The 23869-nt window shown below is 38.2% G+C and overlaps 1 protein-coding gene across 2 annotated transcripts in view; it reads right to left on the bottom strand.

Annotated features, from left to right (window-relative positions):
- The window catches only part of LARP4B (La ribonucleoprotein 4B), a 49824-nt gene that overhangs the window by 15737 nt on the left and 10218 nt on the right, over positions 1–23869 (bottom strand). For both annotated transcript variants that reach the window (XM_016206953.2, XM_016206952.2), the window contains 9 exons: positions 19257–19407; positions 18858–18998; positions 9824–9902; positions 8250–8386; positions 6185–6288; positions 4591–4701; positions 3341–3394; positions 3048–3257; positions 489–595 (listed from right to left, as the gene is read on the bottom strand). In XM_016206953.2, the coding sequence (XP_016062439.1) occupies positions 489–595; positions 3048–3257; positions 3341–3394; positions 4591–4701; positions 6185–6288; positions 8250–8386; positions 9824–9902; positions 18858–18998; positions 19257–19407 (1094 nt within the window). The remainder of the gene's footprint in view (positions 1–488; positions 596–3047; positions 3258–3340; positions 3395–4590; positions 4702–6184; positions 6289–8249; positions 8387–9823; positions 9903–18857; positions 18999–19256; positions 19408–23869) is intronic.

Raw genomic sequence — 23869 nt, 5'->3', positions numbered from 1 at the left:
CAGATATTAATGATCAAAGCATGACGAAATGAGCATGCTCACACAGGAATGTCTAAGGGTAAAATATACTATTTAGAAAAAGCATTATAATAGTAAGAATAGTTAATGCATGAAATGTCTGATAGTGCTGACAGTGCACATCTATAACTACAGTATCAAATTTTAAATAAAAAGCAAACATACACGACTGCAAGCTGCCCCAGAAGACTTTGTCTGAAGAGAACCCCCTGTATTCAGGCACTACAGCATCATTTTGGGTAATTCTATGCTTCAAGTAGTTTTACCTCAGATGAACATGACTAGTAGTCAAGTGTATCATAAGCAATCATCAGGAACAGCCTCTTTACTTAAACAGGACTCATACACATGGTAAGAATGACCTAGCTTTAAACACATTTTGTTTTGTTTTGCTTTTAAAGCATACAGTGCGGCAGTGACCTGATTACAAACAGTGGGAAAACAGCATTTTAGACACTCATGAAACTTGCCTGCTTCTCGGAGGGTACTGTCTGAGTGAAGCCAGAGGAGATGCTGCAGGTTTGAAGGTTGGAGATGTAAACCCATTTATAAATCCAGTATTTGGAAATGGAGTTACCTAAATTCATTAAAAACAAACAGGTCAAAAAGCCATCACCATACTTCGAGTTGGTTAACAATGACTCTTATTGTAAGCTACAAGTCATTTCTCGATGACTTGTGTCAAGGAGCTCATGTTTCATTTTATTCTTAAAATATTCTGTGTTTAGGAAGAGCATTGTGTAAGATTATTGCTAATGGCCAAAGTCAGGCTGGGGCTAAGACCTTTTCCAGGGCTGTGTCAGAGGATCCTCCCAACAAACCTACAGGAAGTGGATTCCCACATATGGAAATTGACAAGAGGGAAGGCCTGTCAAGACCCCATATGCTTGTCTGCAAAGCCCAAGTGCTCAACCTAATGTACTGTAACACCACCTCCAGACTGGTAAGAAGTCAGCAATTCCTCAAAACGCTGGGGGAGAGAGATGGACCTGAAACTTTGTTAGACTCCCCTCCCTAATGCACTATGAGAAACTCCACAATTTGAAAGAGTCAGGCTATTTAGAAATATGTCAAGCACCCCAGTACTAGATTCTGACGATTGTTTTTCATGGGAAGACCCATCAAGAGGAATCATTTCATGTATACACTTTTACATGTAGAACTCTGGTATTTGAGTAATTTTGCTTAAGAGTTTAAAAAGAAATTCGTTGCTAATACAGTCATTTAATATAACTTGCTAAGAATTAATAGGCAATTATCTCTTTACTTTTGCTCAAAAACACAGCGTGTTTTAGAGCAAGCAAAGAGCCTCACAGACCAGGAACCATCCCAAATGGTCAAACAACTGATCTAGGGTCCCAAAGCACCCCACTCTGACAGGGATATGTATGATTAGAGAAACTAGAAAAGCAACCTAAATCAAGAACTAAACAGCACAAGCATGGAAGTGGCTTCTTTTAGGAGAAATTATTCAACACAAGAGTTTACAGACTCTCCTTCCTTTTACAGTTCTCCCATGACAAACTATATGGCTATCAGTACACTTATACAGAATGTAATAAATACTTCCAAAAAGTAGTACATTTTCTTACCATTAGGATTCACTCAAAAGAGACAGACACAACTTTGCATGTTAGCAGTTGTCTACTACCATCTTTCACTGAGTGGTTCTAGACTTGAGGGGCTCTGCACCCATGAGGACCTCTCCTGACTCATCTCTCTCCCAATGTGTCCTCATGTCCCACACACCACAGATGCAGTCCACACACCTCAAGAAACATTTAAGAACCTGTGCAGACGGAGCTTATCAACCTCATCTACCCAGTCCCCACCTCAGCTATGCCTTAGCTCAGAAACATTTGCCAAACCACAACTACCCCAGGCACCTATGTGCATGCCACTCTCATGCAGCTTCCTTCCCTTCTAGCTCTTCTGATAAGCTCCACTTAGATGATGACATACCAACTGATAAACCCCTAATTATAAATTTCATGGAATTCTATGTCCCATTTTTGCAATAATCACCTGCTTGCCACACTTGTCTTTTCCAGACTGTTCTTTCATGGACATGTATCTTTACATTCTAGTGGGTAAAAGGCATCCATCATCCAGCTGAGTCAAACCTCCTCTCTGGCTCACCCGTTCAGTTACCACCCACTTTATATCCATCAATCAGGGTAACAAGAGCCTCAGGTGACATGATGGGGCCAGGCTCACATTGTTCATTTCCCACACAGCTAATGGATCATCCCAATTTTCCCTGATGTGGTCCACAGCCATATCCTTGAAATTTTGAACTCGATTCCTGCTTCTAACCACAACCTTCCACACACTCTATCCTTCTATCACAATGGTTCCAACTAAATCTGCTGGCAACCTGATGCAAACCTCCGGTCCAACCAACCCACCCCACCTCCCAGGCAGGAGCCAAATGACCACTTCTTTTCTTGCCGTAGATTAGCCCTGACACATCCATTGCTCAGGGCCTACACAATCTTTCAAACATCTGTCCTAGCAGAGATGGAGAAAAAGGACTGGATCCATTACAAATCTATGGATTCCAACCACAGGCATTAAAGGAGGCCAATACATATAAAAATTAATCATGCTAACCGACTACAGGGCTGGTGTGAGATATAAGGCTTATAAGACAATAAAGCATGTCTTCTACTTGTTCTCAACTATTAAAAGCCTATAATAGGAAGGCTGTTCTTAAAGGCATTCCCCCCCACCCCATGCTCACAGGTAGTTCCCCTGCTACCCAACCCAGAGCTTGCATCACTTTGTTTTACTAGGAATACATTTCCTTACATTTAGGAAAGAACATGTTAGACGGAAGGCAAGCAAACTGAGCAAGGGACTGAGAGTACAGTGTTTGAAGGTTTTTTAATGTATGTAGATCCTTATTTATCTCCCAATTAAATTTAAAACCCACCACAGAATCAGAAGGTCCTTTTTTTTTTTTTTTTTTTTTAGTGCAGTGTCCACAACACAACTTTCTGTTACATAAGTGACAAGACAGGACTCACCAAGGGTGGATCAAGATAGCTGTGTGTTGCTGACCACGTCTGGGGAGCAATCAGGCTATACAAAGGGAACTGCTGCTGGGGGCTATAGATGGGAGGTAAGTAAAAGGATGCTGTGTAACGGTGCTGCGTATAAAGGCTCATGTCCAGGGGCCTAAATCCATTCTTTGGCAAAAATGTGTTTATAGCTATTGCCTTTGCTTTTATCCGTGCCTGTGTGGAAAAAATATAAGTGTCTATTAGAATACTTTAGAATACTGATTTACAAATAAAGTATATCCAGGGGTCTTGCTTACCTTAATTGGTTTTCCTTGAAAAGTTTTCACTTCTTCTCGCAGATATTTGTAAGCCTGAGGATAAAATCATCCAAAATACCATTGTGTCAATCTTATAAATAAAATAAACTGACAGTTAATACTTCAAATAATGACTTATATAGTTAAAATACAGTGAACAAGACCTAGAACTGTGATTCTTAACCTTCTTTGGACCACAGATTCCTTAAAACAAACCTGATAAAAGCTATGGAACCTCTACCCCTCCCACTTTTTTTTTTGGTTAATGCTCACTTGATATTTTTCCATTGATTCTAGAGAAGGGGGAATGAGAGAGAAAGGGGGGTCGGGGATTGAACCAGCAACCCCAGTAAGTGCATTTGACTGGAAATTGAACCCTCGATCTTGCATTGCACAGGTCGACGTTCTAACCACTAAGCAACACTGGACAGGGCTTTACCCTAAATTCTCATAAACATCTGTACACATTTTAAAATTATTAATAAATACCATGAAAGCCTCCCAGAGACCACAGGCAAAGAATCCTGACCTAGGGGAAACAACAAATGCTAAGTTCCTTGTAATAACCCCAATTTGAAACTGGGGTTACAGTTTGGGAAAGGGAAAGACTAGGACTGCAATATTCAAAAGTCCTGATTCTTCTCCAAATCCCACTCCGTAACACTGAAGGCTCTGACCCACTTGCTACATGCTCCTCTTAGTCCCCACCCTGATTCCAATTAAAGCCCATCTTTCAGATTCTTGTTTCTCTCTCCTGAACCCCCTGCATTCACACCATTTTAACACTGAATACAGGCTTCCTTTACACATGCTGTTTCCCCAGAGAAGTTTTCCTTTTAAGGGCAGGGAGACCATCCTAACTCCTGTGTCTACACCCAGAGCCTTGGTGCCCTTCTAAGTATCTTGTAAGACACCTAATGCCGAGTGAAAGATAAGGTCAAGTGCAAATTTCCCAAAACACGTGCCAAATATTAAAACCTTTCTCTGCCCAGGTATAAGAACAGAATTGTTACAAGCTGCTTGTCGTATATGTCCTTAGACTATAATGTCACATGCTTTTCATATTGCTACAAAAACTGTCTACACAAACACACACCTATTTAAGTTTCTATAACTTGATTTCCTCTGCACTTTATATTCAAACTTAATCCCACAATGTAAGAGTAATTTCAATGCCCAGATTTAGTCCCACTATGTACTAATTGTTAAGTATTAGTAAACTCCATACTTCTTGAGGGAGAGGAGCTTACCTGTTGTGCATCAGCTTCTGTTTCAAATGTAATAAACCAATTATCATTATAGGCAAATTCACAGTTTATAAATTTTGGTAAATTATCTCCTTTAAATAGTGCTTCTACTTCCTATGGGAAATAGAAAGGTTAGAAATTAATTTTCAACCATGCTACCTTTTGTCATCAGCAAATAAAAATGATGCATGCTCTCAAGACAGGCCCTTATACAGGGTCTAACATACGGATATCCAGTAAATCTTTCCTTCAAAACGGCTCAGGAATTTAACATGGCTTCCAGAATTAGGGTCCCATTAACATAAAAAAATAAGTCAAAAACTTATTGACAGCTTCCTCTACTCCCAAGATACCATTAAGCTAAATTAATATGAAAATATCATTTCATTTTACCAGTCAGCTGGAGAGGGGGGGGGGGTGATTTAAGAAATTTAAAAATTAGCTGGACTTTTGCTTCTAGCCAAGATTAGCCAGACTTATGCTCCCACATGAAACAATTAAAAAGAAAAGACAAAATACATGGAATAACAAACAGTGGACCTCAGACTGTGCAGCACAGGTGAGCTCAGGAGAATCCACCCAGCTCGCACCTGGAGTTTCCAGGCCGCAATACTAGGAGGGCAAGCAGAGCACAGCCTAGTACAGTCCAGCCCCTCCTTCAGGGCATGCCTAGGACCCTCTCAGCCAGCATAGGGAAATCAGCTCTAGGAGAGGCAGCTTTGCTTCCACCTGACAAACACACCTAAGGACCAAACTGCTTCCAAGTCAGTCAACTGAACCTCAGAACAAAGCTCAAGAATATTCAGAGGACTACAAAACATTACAGTCCAAAATGCCTGGCATCCATTCAAAGTTTACCAGGTATACATATTAAAAAAAAGTGACCTGTAATGAGAAAACTCAATCAAATAAAAAAATTCTCACATGCTCTAAAGGAAGACTTTTCTTCATTCTCCCAAGGCATGAACATCAATGTATTTTACTACATAATGCAACTCACTTTTAAACTGGATAAGTCCCAGATTTTATAGAAATTCTGTAACAACAGATTACTCTTCACCACTCGAACTATCTAACACTGTGGTTTCCTAAAATTAATGTCTAAGTTAGAACTTCTCAAATTATGATTTCCAGGCTCTATTTACATAAAAAGATGTCTTTGCCTTTTTACTATGACATCTTGCACTGATGTGGGCCCATCAGCTCCAATGACGCACAAGCTACTCTGGTGTTCACTATACTCTTCTTAATGTCCCTTGTCATGAAAATATTTGTTTTGAAAAGTTATGTTCTTTATCTTAACTTATGGTTTTATTATTATTATTTTAAAATAAATATTTAAACCTTTTCTTTTAATTTCTAAATACTGCAATCACATTAACTGTTTTTTTAAAATGTAAAGTGTGTAGTGGAGTCTTGAGACCAAAAAGTTTGAGAACCACTCTCACGTATGAATCACATTGTAACTATCAGTGTGTAAATCCTGGGAAGAAAGTGTTACTGTTCATATGCATTCCTTAAAATACCCTCTCCAAAAAAAACAGAGAAGTAAACAAAAAAAACCTTCCAAGTAGCCTTCTGAGGCAAAATTACTTACTTCTACAGGGGTGGATTCAGGGATTTCACGTAATATTACTATGCAACGATTTTGATTTGGCCTTACTTTTTCTCCCTTCTCATCCACTTGGACTAAAGGTAAAGCTACAAAGAGAAAAAAAGTGAATGGTAAAACAAAACATTGAAACAAACCAATCATTTAAATTCTACTGTAATATAATATAGATACTCCAATGGGATGTTAACACTATGAAACTAAACACATTAAAGAAACCTGTATACAGTTGTAAACTAGCAAAATGTTTTAAACTAATCTTGCATATTACATTTCTCAAAACTATAGAACATGATAATTTTAAAAGTCCTATAAGAGTTAAAATAAATGTAACATTATAAAACAAAGGTTCTAAAATAGCTCAAATAACTAACAATTACAATTCAGTGTCAATGGCTTTTCTTTTCTACAAGCCCCGAAAATAAAATAATTTTCTGTCTTATTATGATTTTTCATCTCGAATTCACAAGAAGAGTTTTTAGATTAAGAAAGCTGTTGGCCTTTACAAAAAGGTCAGGTGAAACCAAACTCAACTGATACATAAAGCAGGTTTCTGTTCCAAGTGAACTTTCAAACAAACAAACAAACACCAACATTGGAAAGCACACCACTATCTCAAGATATAGTGGTATAGTTTTCAGAATTCAAACTTCATGGATGATATTTGTCAGTTTCTTCATTATCTGTTTCAATTATTTAATGACATTTGCCTAGCAATAGAAAATAGAGGAAAACTTTAATTTGTGAATAGAAAATCCACCTATGCTTGTAAGGTAAGATGTTCATCTTTTTCTACTGTTAAGGCAAACGCACACAAGAAAAAAATCTGACCATCTGCAGTACAACTAAGCCAGGGAGAATATGTAAACAATTTCACATAAGTGTCAGATGGAAAGTCAAGGCAGTAACTCAAGAGAATTGGGGCTTTAATTAGGGCATGGTGATGTCCCATCATTTAGAAATATTTGGGTGGGGTGGAAGGCATGCATCTGTGTTCTCTGTGAGGGACACCCATCAGAGCTGCTCAGTAGAACAGTCCTGAGGAGGGAGACAATAGAAATTATTCACCTGGTACTTGTAAACCATATTATAAAAAGTGAATTTTTATAATTAAAAATAATCCCATTTTTAAAAAAATCAAACATATCATACATTTAATATAAAACTAATTCCCACTGAAGCTATCCTGGGTAGAAGGGAAGAGATGGAAATGTTACAAAGGGCACAAGAAAACTTTGGACAGTGGTGGAGGTGTTTGTAATCTGGACCACAGTGAATGTTTCACTGATGCATTCTATGTCAAACTGATCCCACTGCACACTTTAAATACACACAGTTCATGACAATATTTGCTTTGAAAAGTTATGTTCTTTATCTTAACTTGTGGGTTTATTATTATTTTAAAATAAATAAATATTTAAACCTTTTCTTTTAATTTCTAAATAGTAAAACCACCATTAACTATACGTCAACTTTACTTTGGTAAAGTGGTTTTAAAAAAATAAGTAAAATGGTTAGGTTGCAGAAGACTCACTCTCCAAAGCAAAGCAGGACACCAGCAAACTATATTTGTGACATGGCACATTTCCTGAATCGCTGCAGGCCTCTGATGTGCCCATTTAAACCTTCTTTTGATGTTGCCAAATATCTAAGAAACAACTTCATTCACAAAATCCTTTTAAGGAAAAATACAATTTCACCAAACCTACAGCAGGAAGGTGGAATTTGAAAGGAATAACTTTAGTGGCTAGAATGAATGCAAATTAAAATGTATTCTACTTTACCCTAAAATATCATGATTTCATGTCACAGCTTCTTTCATCTCTCCACTGGCCTTCTTCACTCCCTGGACCTATGATCAATTATGGAGCCCAGTGCTATCAGCATTTCACCAGACACGGGGGCTGGTCAGAGAGACTCAGATGGCAGGGAAGACTCCAATTGCCATGAAGGACCTTAGCACTGAATGGCTGTGGCTCGAATGGTTACACATGTGAGAAAAATGCTGTCAAGACCAGGTACAATGCAGCCTAGACTTTTGTTCACTTACATCTCAGCACTTCGACAATCAAGTCCAGGTCAGTGCTGAGCTTCTTGATGTGGTCCAGATTAGCCACTGTGGTGATTGGCACGTACTGATCACTGTCCATCTGCGATATAAGGTACATGTCACTAGCAAGGTTCTCCCTGCAGAAAGAAGACAATCTCTCTTAATTAACACTTCTTTAGGAGGAAGCCTTGTAAGGAAATGAGTGTGGCATGATGCTGCATCTGACTTAGTTAGGTCCAACCCCACCTGGTATTTTCCTTAGGTCAACTTTTTTCAAAGACATTTAGGAGGGGGAAAGAGCAAAGGTAAAAATATACTGCATTTTACACAATCGAAACTAATAAGTAAATCTTTACAGAATGTATTTTTTAGTGTATTTGTTCTACTAAAGAGTGTTAAAGACACAAACACAATTTTTAAAGTACAGAAATCCAGCTGAAAGAACAAGAAAATAAAAAATATGAAACCACCAGGAAAAGTTGGTGACCAAAGTGCTTGCTGTTCAGTCTGAAACACTTGCCAGAGAAGCAGCAGATCCAACTCTGGCTTTCCAGCACTTTTTGCAACCAGGATCAAAAATAAGGATATTTGATCATAACATGCCTTACAGGGTGACAAGGTAAGTCACAGATAAACAGCAGTTTGGGCGAAGATGAGCTACTTCCTAGTATTTTGTCCTACGATGAACATTCTCAAGTCTTAAGGCAGGCGCAGAGAAAAAGTCACCAATATTGATAGAAAATTTTATACATGACAATCGGTTATCTTCTTACCCCCCAAAATTACATTTAACTCAATTCTATCTTCTAGTTTGTCCAGTTCTTCCATTTAAACTTTAAAGGCTCTACTCTACTTTTCAATAGAAGAGGTATTATTCAGGGAGGGGGGACACCTAAAAATATGAGTGCTACATGAATAAAACAACCAGCTATTGCAATATTTGGCTTATTTTGAGAACTAGTATAAGAAATTTGTTCTCGCCCGGCCGGGCGTGGCTCAGCGGTTGAGCGTTGACCTGGGATCCAGGCGATCGGGGTTCGATTCCCAGTCAGGCAGGGCACATGCCAGGGTTGCGGGCTCGATCAATGACTCTCTCATCATTGATGTTTCTCTCTCTCTCCCCCTCTCCTTTCCTCTCTCTGAAATCAATAAAGATATATTAAAAAGAGAGAAAAAAAAATTTAAAAAAAAAAAAAAAAAAGAAAGAAATTTGTTCTCTAACTTTAGTGTGCTGAAAAATACCTTTCTGAGACAGACAACCTAACTAACGCTCCATACTCAGAGTCTGATTCCGTGGGTATGGGGTGGGGCCCAGGAATCCAAATTTAAAAAAGCAACCCAAATAATGATAATCAATATGAATTTGTGGACAACTATGGGGAACTCTGGCCTAGAGTTCTCCAACATGTCAGAGATTACTTACTCACTATTCTAGATTTCCTATTAATAGATGTACACCGACAAAGATATTAACAGACATACGCTCCATCTATGTAAAGACTCACATCTGTATATAATAACAAATGTACAACACCAAAGGTATTAGGTACTAGAAAAACCACTATGGTCCTTACCTGGATAAGCAGAATTCCAATGTTTTTTTAAGTACTTCTCGGGGGTCTTCCTGGCTTTCTGGGTTAGAATCATTTCCTCCTACATAAAAGTAATAATCAACTCAGGAAAAATGGCTTAAAATTTACTAAGCATATGATTTAGTACAGCAATTCTAATGTATTTATTTATTTATTTATTTGTTTGTTTATTTATTTATTTATTTATTTTTTAAAGAATATATCTTTATTGATTTGAGAGAGAGGGAAGGAGAGGGAGAGAGAGAGATAGAAATATCAATGATGAGAGTCATTGATCAAGCCCGCAACCAGGCATGTGCCCTGACCGGGAATCGAACCCTGATCACCTGGATCCCAGGTCGACACTCAATTGCTGAGACATGCCCAGCCGGGCAATTCTAATGTTTTTAATATACATATTAATTCATCTAGTATATAGAGACTATAAGAAAAATGCTATTCTAACTACTAAAAAAGGAAAGTAGAAGCACAAAAAAACAAAAATTTCCCTCTTCCTGAAACAAAAACAGTTTTGAAAAATAATCTGAGTATAAGATTTATTAGCAAAGTTTAGCAGGTGCTTTTTAATCACATAATAGGTGTAAGTTTATGTACTGTTTTGTCTCAACTCTAAGAAAAATCTTGAGGTAGCCTACAAGAACACAGATACTAAAGCAATAAAGAAACATAAAGGAAAGAATCAAAATAAGGAAAAGATAAATACAGGCCAAAAAAATCAAGGATGAGGATAATATACACACAGGCATACAGACCACACAATTCCTACACTAGAGCCTTGTAAATAAGCCTTTAAAGTTAGTCAAAGTCACAAGTGAGAAACTGTGACTCAAATGTTAATGTTCTAAACACTTGAATTAAAGGGATGCTACTGAGAACTAAATAAACAGATCCTCAAGAGGAAACTTCATAGTTGAGAAACCTAATAAACCTACTTCAGCCAGGTGGTCAAGGTCAACATCACAGTGATAAACCATGCTGATATTATATACCCTTAACATGATGGGATAAAAATGGCACTTGACCTCTGTGAGCTTTTTGCCCCCCAAACCAGTAACTCTGGTAAGATCATGAAAAAAACATCAAACAAATTCCAACAGAAATAGAAGAGTACCATACAAAATAATTGACCAGTTCTCCTCAAGACTATCAAGGCCATTAAAAGGAGCAAAGTCGCCCAGCCAGCATGGATCAGCAGCTAAGCATTGACTTATGAAGCAGGAGGTCACAGTTTGATTCCAGGTCAGGGCGCATACAGGGGTTTGACTTGATCCCCAGTAAAGGGCATGCAGGAGGCAGCTGATCAATGACTCTCTCATCATTGATGTTTCTATATCCGCCCCCCCAAATCAGTAAAAACGTTTTTTAAAAAAACCCACGAAGTCTAAAAATTGTTACAGTTAAGAGGAGCCTAAGACATGATTTATATAATGTGGTATCCTGGAATAGATAGAATGTACCAATACTGGTTCAGAAATTGTGGCAAATGCAGAATAGAAGGAACTGCCCTGGCAATAAGAATAGAAGGAACTGCCCTGGACAGTGTGGCTCAGTTGGTTGGAGGGTCATCCCATAAACCAAATGGTCAAGGGTTTGATTCCCAGGAGTGTACAGGAGGCAACCAATCAACGTTTCTCTCTCACATCAATATTTCTCTCTCTCTTTCCCTTCTTCTCTCTCCAAAAAGAAAAAAAAAAAATCAATAAAAACACATCCTCAGGTGAAAATAAAGAAAAGAAGGAACTGGATGCCTGGTCTATGGGAGCTCACCGTACTCAATCTTCTCAATTTTTCTGTAAGTTTAAAGAACTGTTCTAAAACAAATGGCAAGATGAGAGTCTCAAACCTAACCATATCAATTATCCCAATAAATGTTAATGTTCTAAACGCTTGAATTAAAGGAAGAAATCATAAAATTTTACTTCTTGTAAAAAAAACAAAAAGACAACAGTTACGTCAGCTATAAGAAATGTACTTTAGTAAATATAAATGCCCAAATAGGTTAAAAGTAAAAGGATGGAAAAAGATATACCATGCTAACACTAGTCAAAATAAAGCTGAGGGAATGTATTATTAGAGTAAATTCAGAGCAAAGACAATTACCAGGGATAAAGAAGGTCATTTCATAATGATAGAGGAGTCAATTCATGAAAAGGCCATAGCAATCCTAAAACAGAGCTCCAAAATACATGAAGCAAAAACTGGTAGAACTACAAGGAGAAATAGACAACTCCAAAAACGGACAGAGTACCTCTCTTAATAACTGATAGAACAAGTTGGGAGTAACCAGAAATATAGTAGACTCGAACAAGACCTGACTGATATTTACAGAACATCCCCATAGCAACAGCAAAATACACTCTTCTTTATTGCAAAGGGAACATTTACTAAGATTGCCCATATTTTGGGCCAGAGTACATCTAAATAAATTCAAAGAGATTTGTGTCATACACGGTATATATCCTTTGACTACAATGACATTAAATTAGAAATCAATAAAAGAAAGCTCCCTGGAAAATCCCCAAATATTTAGAAACTAAATAAAGTACTTCCAAATTACCCCAGGTCGATGTTGCTCAGTTGATTAGTGTTGGCCTACACACTGAAGGGTCTCGAGTTTGATTCACAGTCAAGGGCACCTACCTCGGTTTCAGATTCCCTCCCCACCCGTCAGGGTGGGAGCAGGAAGCAACCAGTTGATGTGTCTCTCTCACATCAATGCCCCCTACTCCCCACTCTCTCTGAAAAAGCAATTGAAAAAAAATATCCTCAGATGAGGATTAACAAAAAATAAAATAAATTAGGAAGAATTTGTGAATTTTAAAAGAAACACACCACAATTTGTGAGATTGTGCTAAAGCAATACTTAGGAGGAAATTTATAGAACTCAATGGCTATATTTGAAAAAAAGAAACTGTCCCATATCAATGAGCTCAGTTTCTGTCTTACAAGACACAAGAAAAAGAACAAATTAAACTGAAAATAACCAGAAGAAAGTATATTATAAAGATTAAGGGGGAAAAACAGAACACAATGAAACAAGAAGGAAAAAAAAAACAATTGAGGAAAATCAATGAAACCAAATACTGTTTTTTTGAGAAGATCAATAAAATTGACAAATCTCTACCTAGTTTGATTGGGGGGAGGGGGAGACGACACAAATTACCAATAACAGAAATGAATGGTATGACAGATTCTACAGATTACAAGGATAAATAGAATAATATGAGCAACTCTATACAATAGCTTTGACAAGTAAATGAACTCATCCAAATCTTTAGAAGACATAATCTTCCTCAAGAAGAAATAGATAACCTGAGAAGCCCTATAAAAAAACAAAAAACCTATAGGTGAAAACTTTCCCACAAGAAAGCTCTAGGTCCATGTGGCTTTGCTTCTTAATTTAAGGAGGAAATAATAAACTCATGCAAAAATTGAACAGGAAGGAATACATCGAAAAGAAAACTACAGACCAATATTACTCAACACAGATGTAAAAATTCTAAGCAAAATTTTGACCAATCTAATCCAACAATATATCAAGTATATTACAACATCATGACCGACTGAAGTTTATTCCAGGAATATAAATTTGGTTAAATGTTTCAAAAATCAATCAATGTAATTCATCTTTAACACACTAAAAAAGAAAAAATATATGACCATTGCCACAGGTGGAGGAAAAGAAAAGCAAGACATATTCCAAGAACCATTCCTCATAAAAACTCTCAGAAAATAATAACAGAAGGTACTTCATCAACCTGATAAAGTTCATATATGCAAAAATAACTAACATTACACTCAGTACGAATAATGACTGTTTCCCCCTAAGATTAGTCAGATGTTTGCACTCACCACATCTGTTCACCTTTGCAACGGAGGATCTATCCAGTGCAATCAGGCAAGATAAAGAAATAAAAGGTACCAGACTGGCTAGGGAATACAACTGAATTTATTCATAGACAAATTCAAGTCTATGTAGAAAATCCAATACAATCTATAAAAAAGTTCCTAAAACTATTAAGTGAGCTTAGCAAGTTTACAGGGTATAATATAAATTTATAAAAATTATATTTCTACTGATGAACTGCAACTTTAATGTTTAAAAAATCACTTAGAATAGCACCAAAAAATATGAAATAAGTTAAGGATAAAATGAACAAAAGATGTGAAACACTAGTACACTAAAAAAAAAAAAAAGGAAAGAAAAAAACCCCCACAAAAAACAAAGCCAAAAGAAATCAAAGACCTAAACAAGCAGAAACATATACCTTATTCATGAGTAATGCCTTAAGATGTCAATTTTCTCCAACTGATCTATGAAGTTAATGCAAGCCCAATAAAAATCTCAACATTTTATACACAATAACCAGCTTATTCTAATTTGTATGAAAATGGAAAGAAAAGGAACTAGAAAAGCCAAAGTAACTGAAAAAGAAAAAATGAGAAGGCTAACACTACCTTGTTTTTAAGAATTACTTACGGTAATCATAACAGTGCGGCACTGCTGTCAAAGCAGATTAACAGATCACCACAGTATGAGAGACCATATTTGCCAATGATATATCTGATAAAGGGGTTAATTCCAAAATATATAAAAAACTTAAACAACTAAACACCAGGAAGATAAACAACCCAACTGAAAAATGAGCAAAGCACCGGAATACACTTCTCCAAAGAGGACATACAGATGACCAATAGACATGAAAAAATAAAAAATGCTTACCGTCACTAATCAGCAGAGGGATGCAAATTAAAACTACAATAAGATATTACCTCAGACCTGTCAGAACGGCTATCATCAATAAATCAACAAACAACAAGTGTTGGCAAGGATGTAAAGAAAAGAAAACCCTCGTGGACTGTTGGTGGGAATGCAGAATGATGCAGCCACTGTGGAAAACAGTATGAAGTTTCCTCAAAAAATTAAAAATGGAACTGCCTTTTGACCCAGAGATCCCACTTCTGGGAATATATCCTAAGAAACCTGAAACACTAATTTGAAAAAACAGATGGGCCCCTATATTCACTGCAGCATTATTTACAATAGCTAAGATCTGGAAACAGCCCAAGTGCCCAGTGGTAGATGAGTGCATAAAAAAACTGTACATTTACACAATAGAGGACTACTCAGCAGTTAAAAAGGGGGGGAGGGGAAGAGACCCCTAGCTGGTTTTGCCCAGTGGTTAAGCGTGTCGGCCCACAAACTGAAGGGTCTTGGGTTCAATTCCGGTCCAGGGCACGTACATGAGTTGGAGGCTCCGTCCCCGGCCCCAGTTAGTGTGCGTGTGGGAGGTAACCAATCGATGTGTCTCTCTCAGATCAATTTTTTCTCTCTCTCTTTTCTCTCTCCCACTCTCTCTGAAAAGAGATGGACAAAGTATCCTTGGGTAGGCATTTAAAAAAAAGAGGGGGGGGATCTTACTTTTTGTGACAGCATGGATGGAGCTGGATATTATTATGCTAAGTGAAATAAGACAAATATCTTATGATCTCACTTACATGTGGAATCTAATGAACAAAATAAACTGATAAACAAAACAGATCCAGAGACATGGATATATGGAACAGAATGATAGCTGTCAGAGGGGAAAGGGGTTGGAGCACAAGATGAAAGAAGGTGAAGGCATGAACCAAAAAACATATATGCATAACACACAGAAACAGATAACAGTGTGGTGATGATAACCAGAGGGAAAGAAGGATGAGGGGTAGGTGAGGTAGGCAAAGGAGGGGGAAAATGGGAATGGCAAGAGTTTGTATGGGGCGATGGGTGCACAATGCAGTGTGCAGATGATGTGTGATTGTGTTATGTACTTGAAACCTGTATAGTTTTGGAAACCAATGTCACCCCAATAAATTCAATAAAAAGAAAATTATGGTGATGGTTTCCATAACTGTACACTGATGTCAAACCTTATCAAATTGTACACTTTTAATATTTTATACTTCAATAAAGCTGTTAAGAAAAAGACCATGGCCTGGCCGGGCGTGGCTCAGCGGTTAAGCGTCGACCTAGGATCCAGGCGATCAGGGTTCGATTCCCGGTCAGGGCACATGCCCGGGTTCCGGGCCGCAGCCGATCAATGACTCTCTCATCATTGATGTTTCTAACTCTCTCTCTCCCTCTCCTTTCCTCTCTCTGAAATCAATAAAGATATATTTAAAAAAAAAAAAAAAGGGAAAAAAAGACCATGCCCTGCCCGCATGGCTCAGTGGTTGAGCATTGACCTGTGACCCAGGAGCTCAAGGTTCGATTTCCGGTCAGGGCACATGCCTGGGTTGCAGGCTCAACCCCTGAGCAGGAGGCAGCCAATCAATGACTCTCATCATTGATGTTTCTCTCTCCCTCTCCCTTCCTCTCTCTGAAATCAATAAAGACATATTAAAAAAGAAAAAGTAAAAAAAAAGAACAGATCAATGAAACAGAGAGACAGTCCAGAGATAAACCCACGAACATATAAACAGAGGTTCTGACTATGGTACAAAGGCAGTGCAATGGAGAAAGGTGAGCCTTTCCAGCAAATGGTACATTTCCACATGTGGGGGGAAAAAAGAACTTTGCTCCACATTTCACAACATATACAAAAATTAACTTGAAATTGTCCACAGGCCTAAAAAATGTGAAAGTTAAAACCAGACAAATTCTAGGAAAAACCTCTATGACTAACATTAAGCAAAGATTTCTTAGGTACAACACCAAAAGCTAGATCCATAAAAGAAAAAAAAGATAAATTGGACTGTATTTTAAATAACTAATAAACTAGACTATATAGAAAATTACTGTAAACTTTTGCTTTTCAAAAGCTGCAACTAATAGGAAAAAAAAGACAAGCCACAGACTGGGAGAATGTATTTGCAAATCATGTATCTGAAAAGGACCTCTGTCCAAAATATATAAGGAACTCTCAAGACTTGAACAGACCCTTCACCAAAAGACATATGCATATGTAAAGATACTTTGAGACCACTGGTCATTAGGGAAATACAAATTAAAATCATAGTAAGACTACATACCTACCTTTTAGAATGGCTAAAACTAAAGACTGATCATATTAGTGTTGGTGAGGGTGTGGGGCAGTTAGATCTCTGATTGACTAATGGTAGGAACACACAAAGGGAGCCACTATGGAACACAGCTTCACCATTTCTTAGGTAGATAAATATATGTCTACTAGATGATCATCTATTCCATATCTATGTATTTGTCCAAAAGAAACAGAAACGTGTTCATACAAAGTCTTGCTTATAAATGTGCATGGCAGTTTTATTTGTAATAGCCACAACTTGGAAACAACCCAAAATATTCATCAGGTGAATGAAAAAAACATACTGGTATATAATGGAATACTATTCAGCAACAAAAAGGAACAACCTGTGAATGTTATGACATGAATGAACCTCAAAATTAGTAAGCCAAGTAAAAGAAGTATTGATCTTGACTGTGGTGATGGTTTTATAGGTGTATAAGTCATATCAAATTTGGTAGAGGAATCAATGAGGAATGGAAGAGTCAGCAAATCAATTTATAATGCAATGAATATTGTGCTTTAAGCTAGGAAAATAAAACTTATAGAAAAGCTGGGATACACTTTAAAATATGTGATGTTCATTGTACATCAATTATGCTTCAAGAGGCTCTATACCCAAAAATAAAGAAGAGAGTGCGGAGTCTGAAGAGAGAACAGAAGTTGTGAAACAGTTGTCCAGGACAGTGACTTCCCTGGGTCACTATGGGCCATGCCTGGAAGTTTGTGATCATGAATTTAAAAGTGAAACCACTGCATACCGCTATGTAGATTTGTTCAACCACATGTACCTATCTGCTCAGGAATAGGCACACAGTAGGTACAGAATTATATTTAAACAAGTTTGAAGCATTTGCTAAGCTAGTATGAAGGAAGTAATGAAATGATCGTTTGTGTGATCAGGAACAGTGAGGAGGGAAATAAGGGTGCTAGGAGGTGCAACAGAGGTCAGTGGAGGCATTCAACAAGTGCTACCCAAATTAGCAACAGTGCAGGAAAGGTCTTTATGGATGTCACCCTTTAACGGGAAAAATAACCAAATATGTGATGCCAAAAACTTACATGGTGCTTATGGTGTACCTCGCGCATCTTACAATGTTTGGTAGTAAGAACATAACACAGAAAGGGAGAGTGTGCTTTCTCATTCATGTACCTTGTCTAACTCAAGTGTATCTCTAGACAGAATTATCTGAGAGACTGAGTACACTTCACTTGCTAGCCAACTTAGTGGAGTCATTCCTTCCATCATGCTGCCCCATTCAACTGTCAATGAGTGTGCAGCCTATCTCTTAGGTCTATGGGGGTTTTAGATTATGTCAGAAACAAGCTTGGAAGTGAGCTTCAGTGTCCCATTGACATTTCTACATCTGCCCACATCCAGGCCCCCACAAAAGAACTGCTTTCTTCTCCTTGTTCTTTTCTTCTTCTGAAAACAGCTTTAAATACCCCTTTAAAAAGAACCAAGTTCTTGCCCTGGCCGGTACGGCTCAGTTGGTTGAGCCTTGTCCCATGCACCAAAAGGTCACAGGTTTGATTCCCTGTCAGGGCACATGCCCAGGTTGGGGGCACAATCCCCAGTAGGGAGTGTGCAGGAGGCAGCAGATTGATGTTTCTCTCTCTCCCTTTCTCTAAAATCAATAAAAAAAAATATTAAAAAAATAAAAAAGAACCAACTTCTTTTGGGATTGACTCTCAATTTCACATTAACGTTCCCTCTGAGTTCTCACACTTTGCCCCACAGTAGATCTTCTGCTTCTCTCAGCTCAAGGGGACTTGCTTTGCAGGAAGTGCTTAGGTCTCACACTCTTTCTGTGATGCCTTCCCCTACCAGAACACCTCATCTCTGTCCACACAGGAGTGAGTTTAAAGTAAAATCAAAGGAAGTAATGGCAGGCACACTGTGCTGGGAAAGATTTAATGAGCTGAATTTTAAAAAGCAGTATAAAAAAGCCCTTGCTCTATATGAAAATGAATTCATTAAGCAGCTTTACCTGTTTCACTATTTTCAGGCAGAGATTCATATTCGGAGTGATCCAGAGCCAAAGTGTTCATGGCTGTTTGGTCCGACTCCTGTAACTCTGACAGTGCTGCATTCTGATGACTTTTGTCACCATCACCATTGGCATCCAATTCTGTAATTAGGAATTTTACCCGAAAAAGGTAGGGTTACAGGAGTGCCTTTCTCTTAAAACAAAACAAAACAAAACAAAACAAAAGCTTATATTTGCAGTTACATCAATTTTAAGTTGTTGGTGAAAGATCGCATGACTCTTAATACTGTCACAAACCAGGACACAAATTTTAATGAACAATTTCTTAGACAAATTAAAAGGAAACAAAGACCACGCCTAGAGAGCAAAACTGTTCATGGTACTGGGCTCACAACTCACCTTCCTGGCTGTAGTTGGAGTGCTGGCAGGGCGTGTCCTCCCAGGATGCGCTCACACCACCATCTGCTGCACTACCTGCCTCCAAATGTAACACAGGTGTCCCCCATACTTTTGCATTGGGGTTTAGCTCTGAAACCTTGGCTGTTGGTACCTAAGAAAAAATTTGACATATACATTTGTATCCAAATTCCAATCAAATGCAATTATACTTATTCAGAGTTAAAACGCAGAGATTTAGGCTAAAATGGTTGAGCCTATCTACACATACTTTGGGGATGAAATCAGGGGCACCAGTAACAAAAGTGGATGCATTAAGAACTCAATTTCTCATTTGAGTCTAAGTTCCTACTGAACCCAAAGCTCTCTAGAGACATTTACTGATATATAACTACTGATCCAATTATCATCTCTAGACTACCCAACACAATTCATAGAATTGCAAATCTGAATAGAACACAGATTATCAGAAAATAAGCCTCAAACACTCATACAAGCAAAGGATACAGAAAACAAAAATTCCTCCAAGAACAAAGGTCTCTAACAACTCTATCAGAGGGGTGCTTGATGGGGGACCTTTAGGACCTTGCTCATTTCCAGGATCACTGGCCTCTTGCTGTCCAGACACACTGGATACTTCTGCTCCATTTGTCCAGAACACTCTCCCAGGTACTCACATGGCTATAACCTTTACCTCTTTAGGGACTGGTGAGGTCTTTTCTGGTGCACCTTATTAAACCAGCAACCACCCTGATTTTTCTTCTCCTGCTCACAAACCTTGAGAGGTTCCACAAATCTAAAGAAAAATTAAGCCCTGGCCAGTGTGCCTCAGTAGTTGGAGCGTTGGGCCACGAACTGAATGGTCCCAGGTCCAATTTCCAGCGTCGGGGCGTGCAGAAGGAAAACAATCAATGTGTGTCTCTCGCATTGATGTTTCTCCCCCATCCCCCCTAAAATTAATACAAAAATATCCTCAGCCCGGCTGGGGTGGCTCAGTGATTGAGCATCAACCTATGATCCAGGAGATCATGGCTCAATTCCCAGTCAGGGAACATGCCCAGGTTGCGGGCTGGATCCCCAGTAGGGGTGTGCAGGAGGCAGCCGATCAATAACTCTCTTTCATCATTGATGTTTCTCTCTCTCTCTTCCTCTCTCTGAAACCAATAAAAACATATTAAATAATAATAATAACAAACCTCAGGTGAAGACTGACCAAAAAAAAGAGAAAAGTTAATGTTCCAAGTGCAACTACTCCCTAAACTAACTCCAGTTCTGCTGCCACAACTGTTCAGCAAATCCTGCCAAATTATTCACCTTTTACCAAGTACCAGAGCCTTGACACCATGTACAGAGGTTGAGAACTTTTGAAAGGAGGGACCAGAGTCCTGGTCTCAGGAGCCCTACAGCAGTGCCAGGGAGGAGCTCTGAGCTGGGTGTAGACTCGGTGCACAACCCCAGAGGTGCACGTATTACCCAATGCTCTCCTAATGTAAACAGGGTCAGGATAAGCCATCAAACTAACCACATGTAAATTAACAATCTTTAAAAAAGACATTAAATTCACTGGTTAGGGTGATAAAAGTTTGAAGTGAAAAACTATTTCTGAAGTTGACAGTACAGGCTGATGTGGTTAAAACTACAGTATCTACTTTATTCATATTTAGGAGACAAGGACAATAAACACCATGCCCACAAAACCAGACGTCTCAGTCAGTGCCTACCTGGAATTCTTTTTATTTTTCAGGTACTGGCAAATGGGCAAAGAACAGGATTCCCTTTCTCCTTCAAGTATACTATACTCAGGAAGTACTGAACAGTCAATCCCCCTTCCTTCATGGCGCCTATACTTCCAGGTAATTTTGGCCTTTGCTTCCACACAAGGTGTTTCTCTATTTGTCTCTCTCATCCCCCAGGGTCCCCCAAAAATACTCCCCAAGTGCTCATAAGTGCCAGGCACAGCACTAAGCCATCAGGATAGAACAAAGCAGACACAACCCTCATGAGCAAAGAGCAATGCAGAAGGTATTCTGCATCTAAGACACGACTACCTCAGCATTCACACCTGTATCATCTGCTTTTTCTTCCTTAATTCATGCCTCTATTCTCTTTTCTAACACTTGTGTAAACCACTGTTTCTAATTAAAGAGACCACTCGTCTCTTTCCACCATGCAACAACACACACCAAGCTTCCCTACGTTACTGCTGTTCCATTCAGGAAACTGACTCCCCTGATCTCATGTATGTACTATACATTCTCTTAACTCCTAACATCAACCAATATCCATCTTTTAGATTCTTAGCATCTTTTGCAGCTGAATGTACTACATGACCAGTATACATTTTGTAGTTCACTAGTCCAGATCACACTTTGTCCTAGAGGTGAACACCACTCTGAAAACCATGGGCCTGTGGAAGGCTTGCCTGGTCTGCCTTTCCTACAAGCCCAGGAACTCTTGGATGTCCATTTAGTTCACCACTGCATTGCTAATACCTAGCAGTTTTGAACTCAGTACACAGGTGCTTGAGAAATACACTAAAGGAATGAATGTTTAATAAACTAATAACAGAAAGTTATGTTTTCCACTATTTGACAACCTGTGCAAGGTTTTATGCCACAACCGAATAGAATCATATACCTTTATATAATTTACTAGTTCATAAGTAGTAGATACTCAAATCCAAATACACTATTAAGGACTTCACAATTTAAAGCAATTAACCAGTATTCAAAAGATATTCTGAGATGTGACAAGGATGAATAAAGGGAGACATAATTAAGACCTAATGACATGACAACTAACACTGGAGAGTCTGCAAGGTGCCAGAATATTCTATGTACTTACCTGTATTTAATCATGACAAGCCTGACAGGTAGTAGGAATCACTGCCTCCATTTCACAAATAAGAAAACCAAGAAAGGACAGGTTAAGTAACCTGCCGTCCCCCCCACCCAGCCCCAAATGATGGTAACCAGAAAAGTGCTCTAGAATCAAACAACAACATTTATCAAGAGTTCATTAACTTCTTGTAATTCAAATGAGAAATAACTTATTAAACTTATTTCTTTGAAATGTGGTTATTCTCTTACAACTACATGGAACTTTCAGCTGATTATCAACTCAAGTTTCACCTGCTCAGCCACCTGAGTCTTATTTTCCCACTGAAAATGATAACCAAGCAATGATCATTAGAACCAGAAATGACATTTTGCCCTGGCTTAGTTAACTAGAGCGTTGTAATGTACACCAAAAAGGTTGTGGGTTCAATTCCCAGTCAGGGCACATACCTAGGTTGTGGTTCGATCCCCTGTTGGGGCGTGTAAGAGAGGCAACCAGTCGATGGTTTTCTCTCTCTCTCCCTTCCTCTCTTTCAAAATCAATAAACATATCCTCTGGTGGCGATAAAAAAAGTTCTGAATCCATTTTGCCTAAATGACCAATATTGCTCTTTGAAGCGTACAGCATCCCCAAATTCTGACTCTCTAAAGAAACTCTTCTACCCTGCAAACACATTGCTCCATTAAAAAAAAATGACCTAGCAATGCATAAATTTGTGTTTCCTCACAGAATGGTCCCACTGACAAGTTACCGAGTAGAAACTAAAGTAACTAGTATCAGAAGGGGAAGGCAGATAAAACATAAATATGTAAGATTATAGGGGGAAGTATACACTTGCACATTTCTTATTTCAAGTTAGCTCAAACTCCCTGGATTTGCCACTAGGAAAGCTTAATAATTCAGAGCAATTCACTGGCTTCAGAGTTATGAAGTCTCTGTACCTTTGGTTCTTGATTTGTAAAACGGAGTAACAGCTGCTGTGTGTAAGATTACTATAAAAAAGATGTCCATACAAACATTGTGAAAATCATATTTGTGAAAAGCAAAGCACTATCCTTAAATGTAGTATGTCAAATTAGAATGTTGTTTGGGCATACCTCATAATGGAAAAGCTAATTCAGAACAAGACACCGTATCTCACTTAGAGGTAGAACAGAACAGCAACAAGACCCACATGAACTCTACATTAATGTACCAAGCACTAAAATTAGCAGTCAATTGTTAATTGTGCCTGCTTATGTAAATGATTATAAGCATATGATTAAAAGGCCTAATTTTATAGTGTTTGCCCCTGCAATTATTTAAGAAACAAAACTGATTAACTTGAATGTAACTCAGGTAAAACTCCCAAATGTGGCATGGAAAGGAAAGAAACAACATTAATGGATAATTCCCTAAATTACAGAATTTATACTTGTTTATTTCCATATAATAGGCATTAATTAACATTTACGCTACATCTATCTCCTTACTATTACGTATTATTTTTCTTGCCTAATGCAACAAAAATCACTAATAAACTACTGTTTAAATAAATGAGATTTTACTATTACAAGTATGCCTTTTCAATCATACATGTTGAAAAGGACTACTTTAAGAGCAAGACTAACTTTCCCATTTGTGAAATGTTTGCATTTATTACAGAATTTCTAGAAAGATGCCCAAATTAGCTGCCCGTGCCAGAATCATCTGCAAAGGTTCTTCCAAATGAGCAGGGCCTGAGTACAGTGGTCTGAAAAGCTCTGTAGATGCTTCTGACAGAAAGGAGACAGAGGGAA

Source organism: Miniopterus natalensis, chromosome 1 (assembly GCF_054644295.1).
Source record: "Miniopterus natalensis isolate mMinNat1 chromosome 1, mMinNat1.hap1, whole genome shotgun sequence".
NCBI lineage: Eukaryota > Metazoa > Chordata > Mammalia > Chiroptera > Miniopteridae > Miniopterus > Miniopterus natalensis.
The sequence above is the reverse complement of the archived record's forward strand: the minus strand, read 5'-3'. Positions and strand labels throughout refer to the sequence as shown.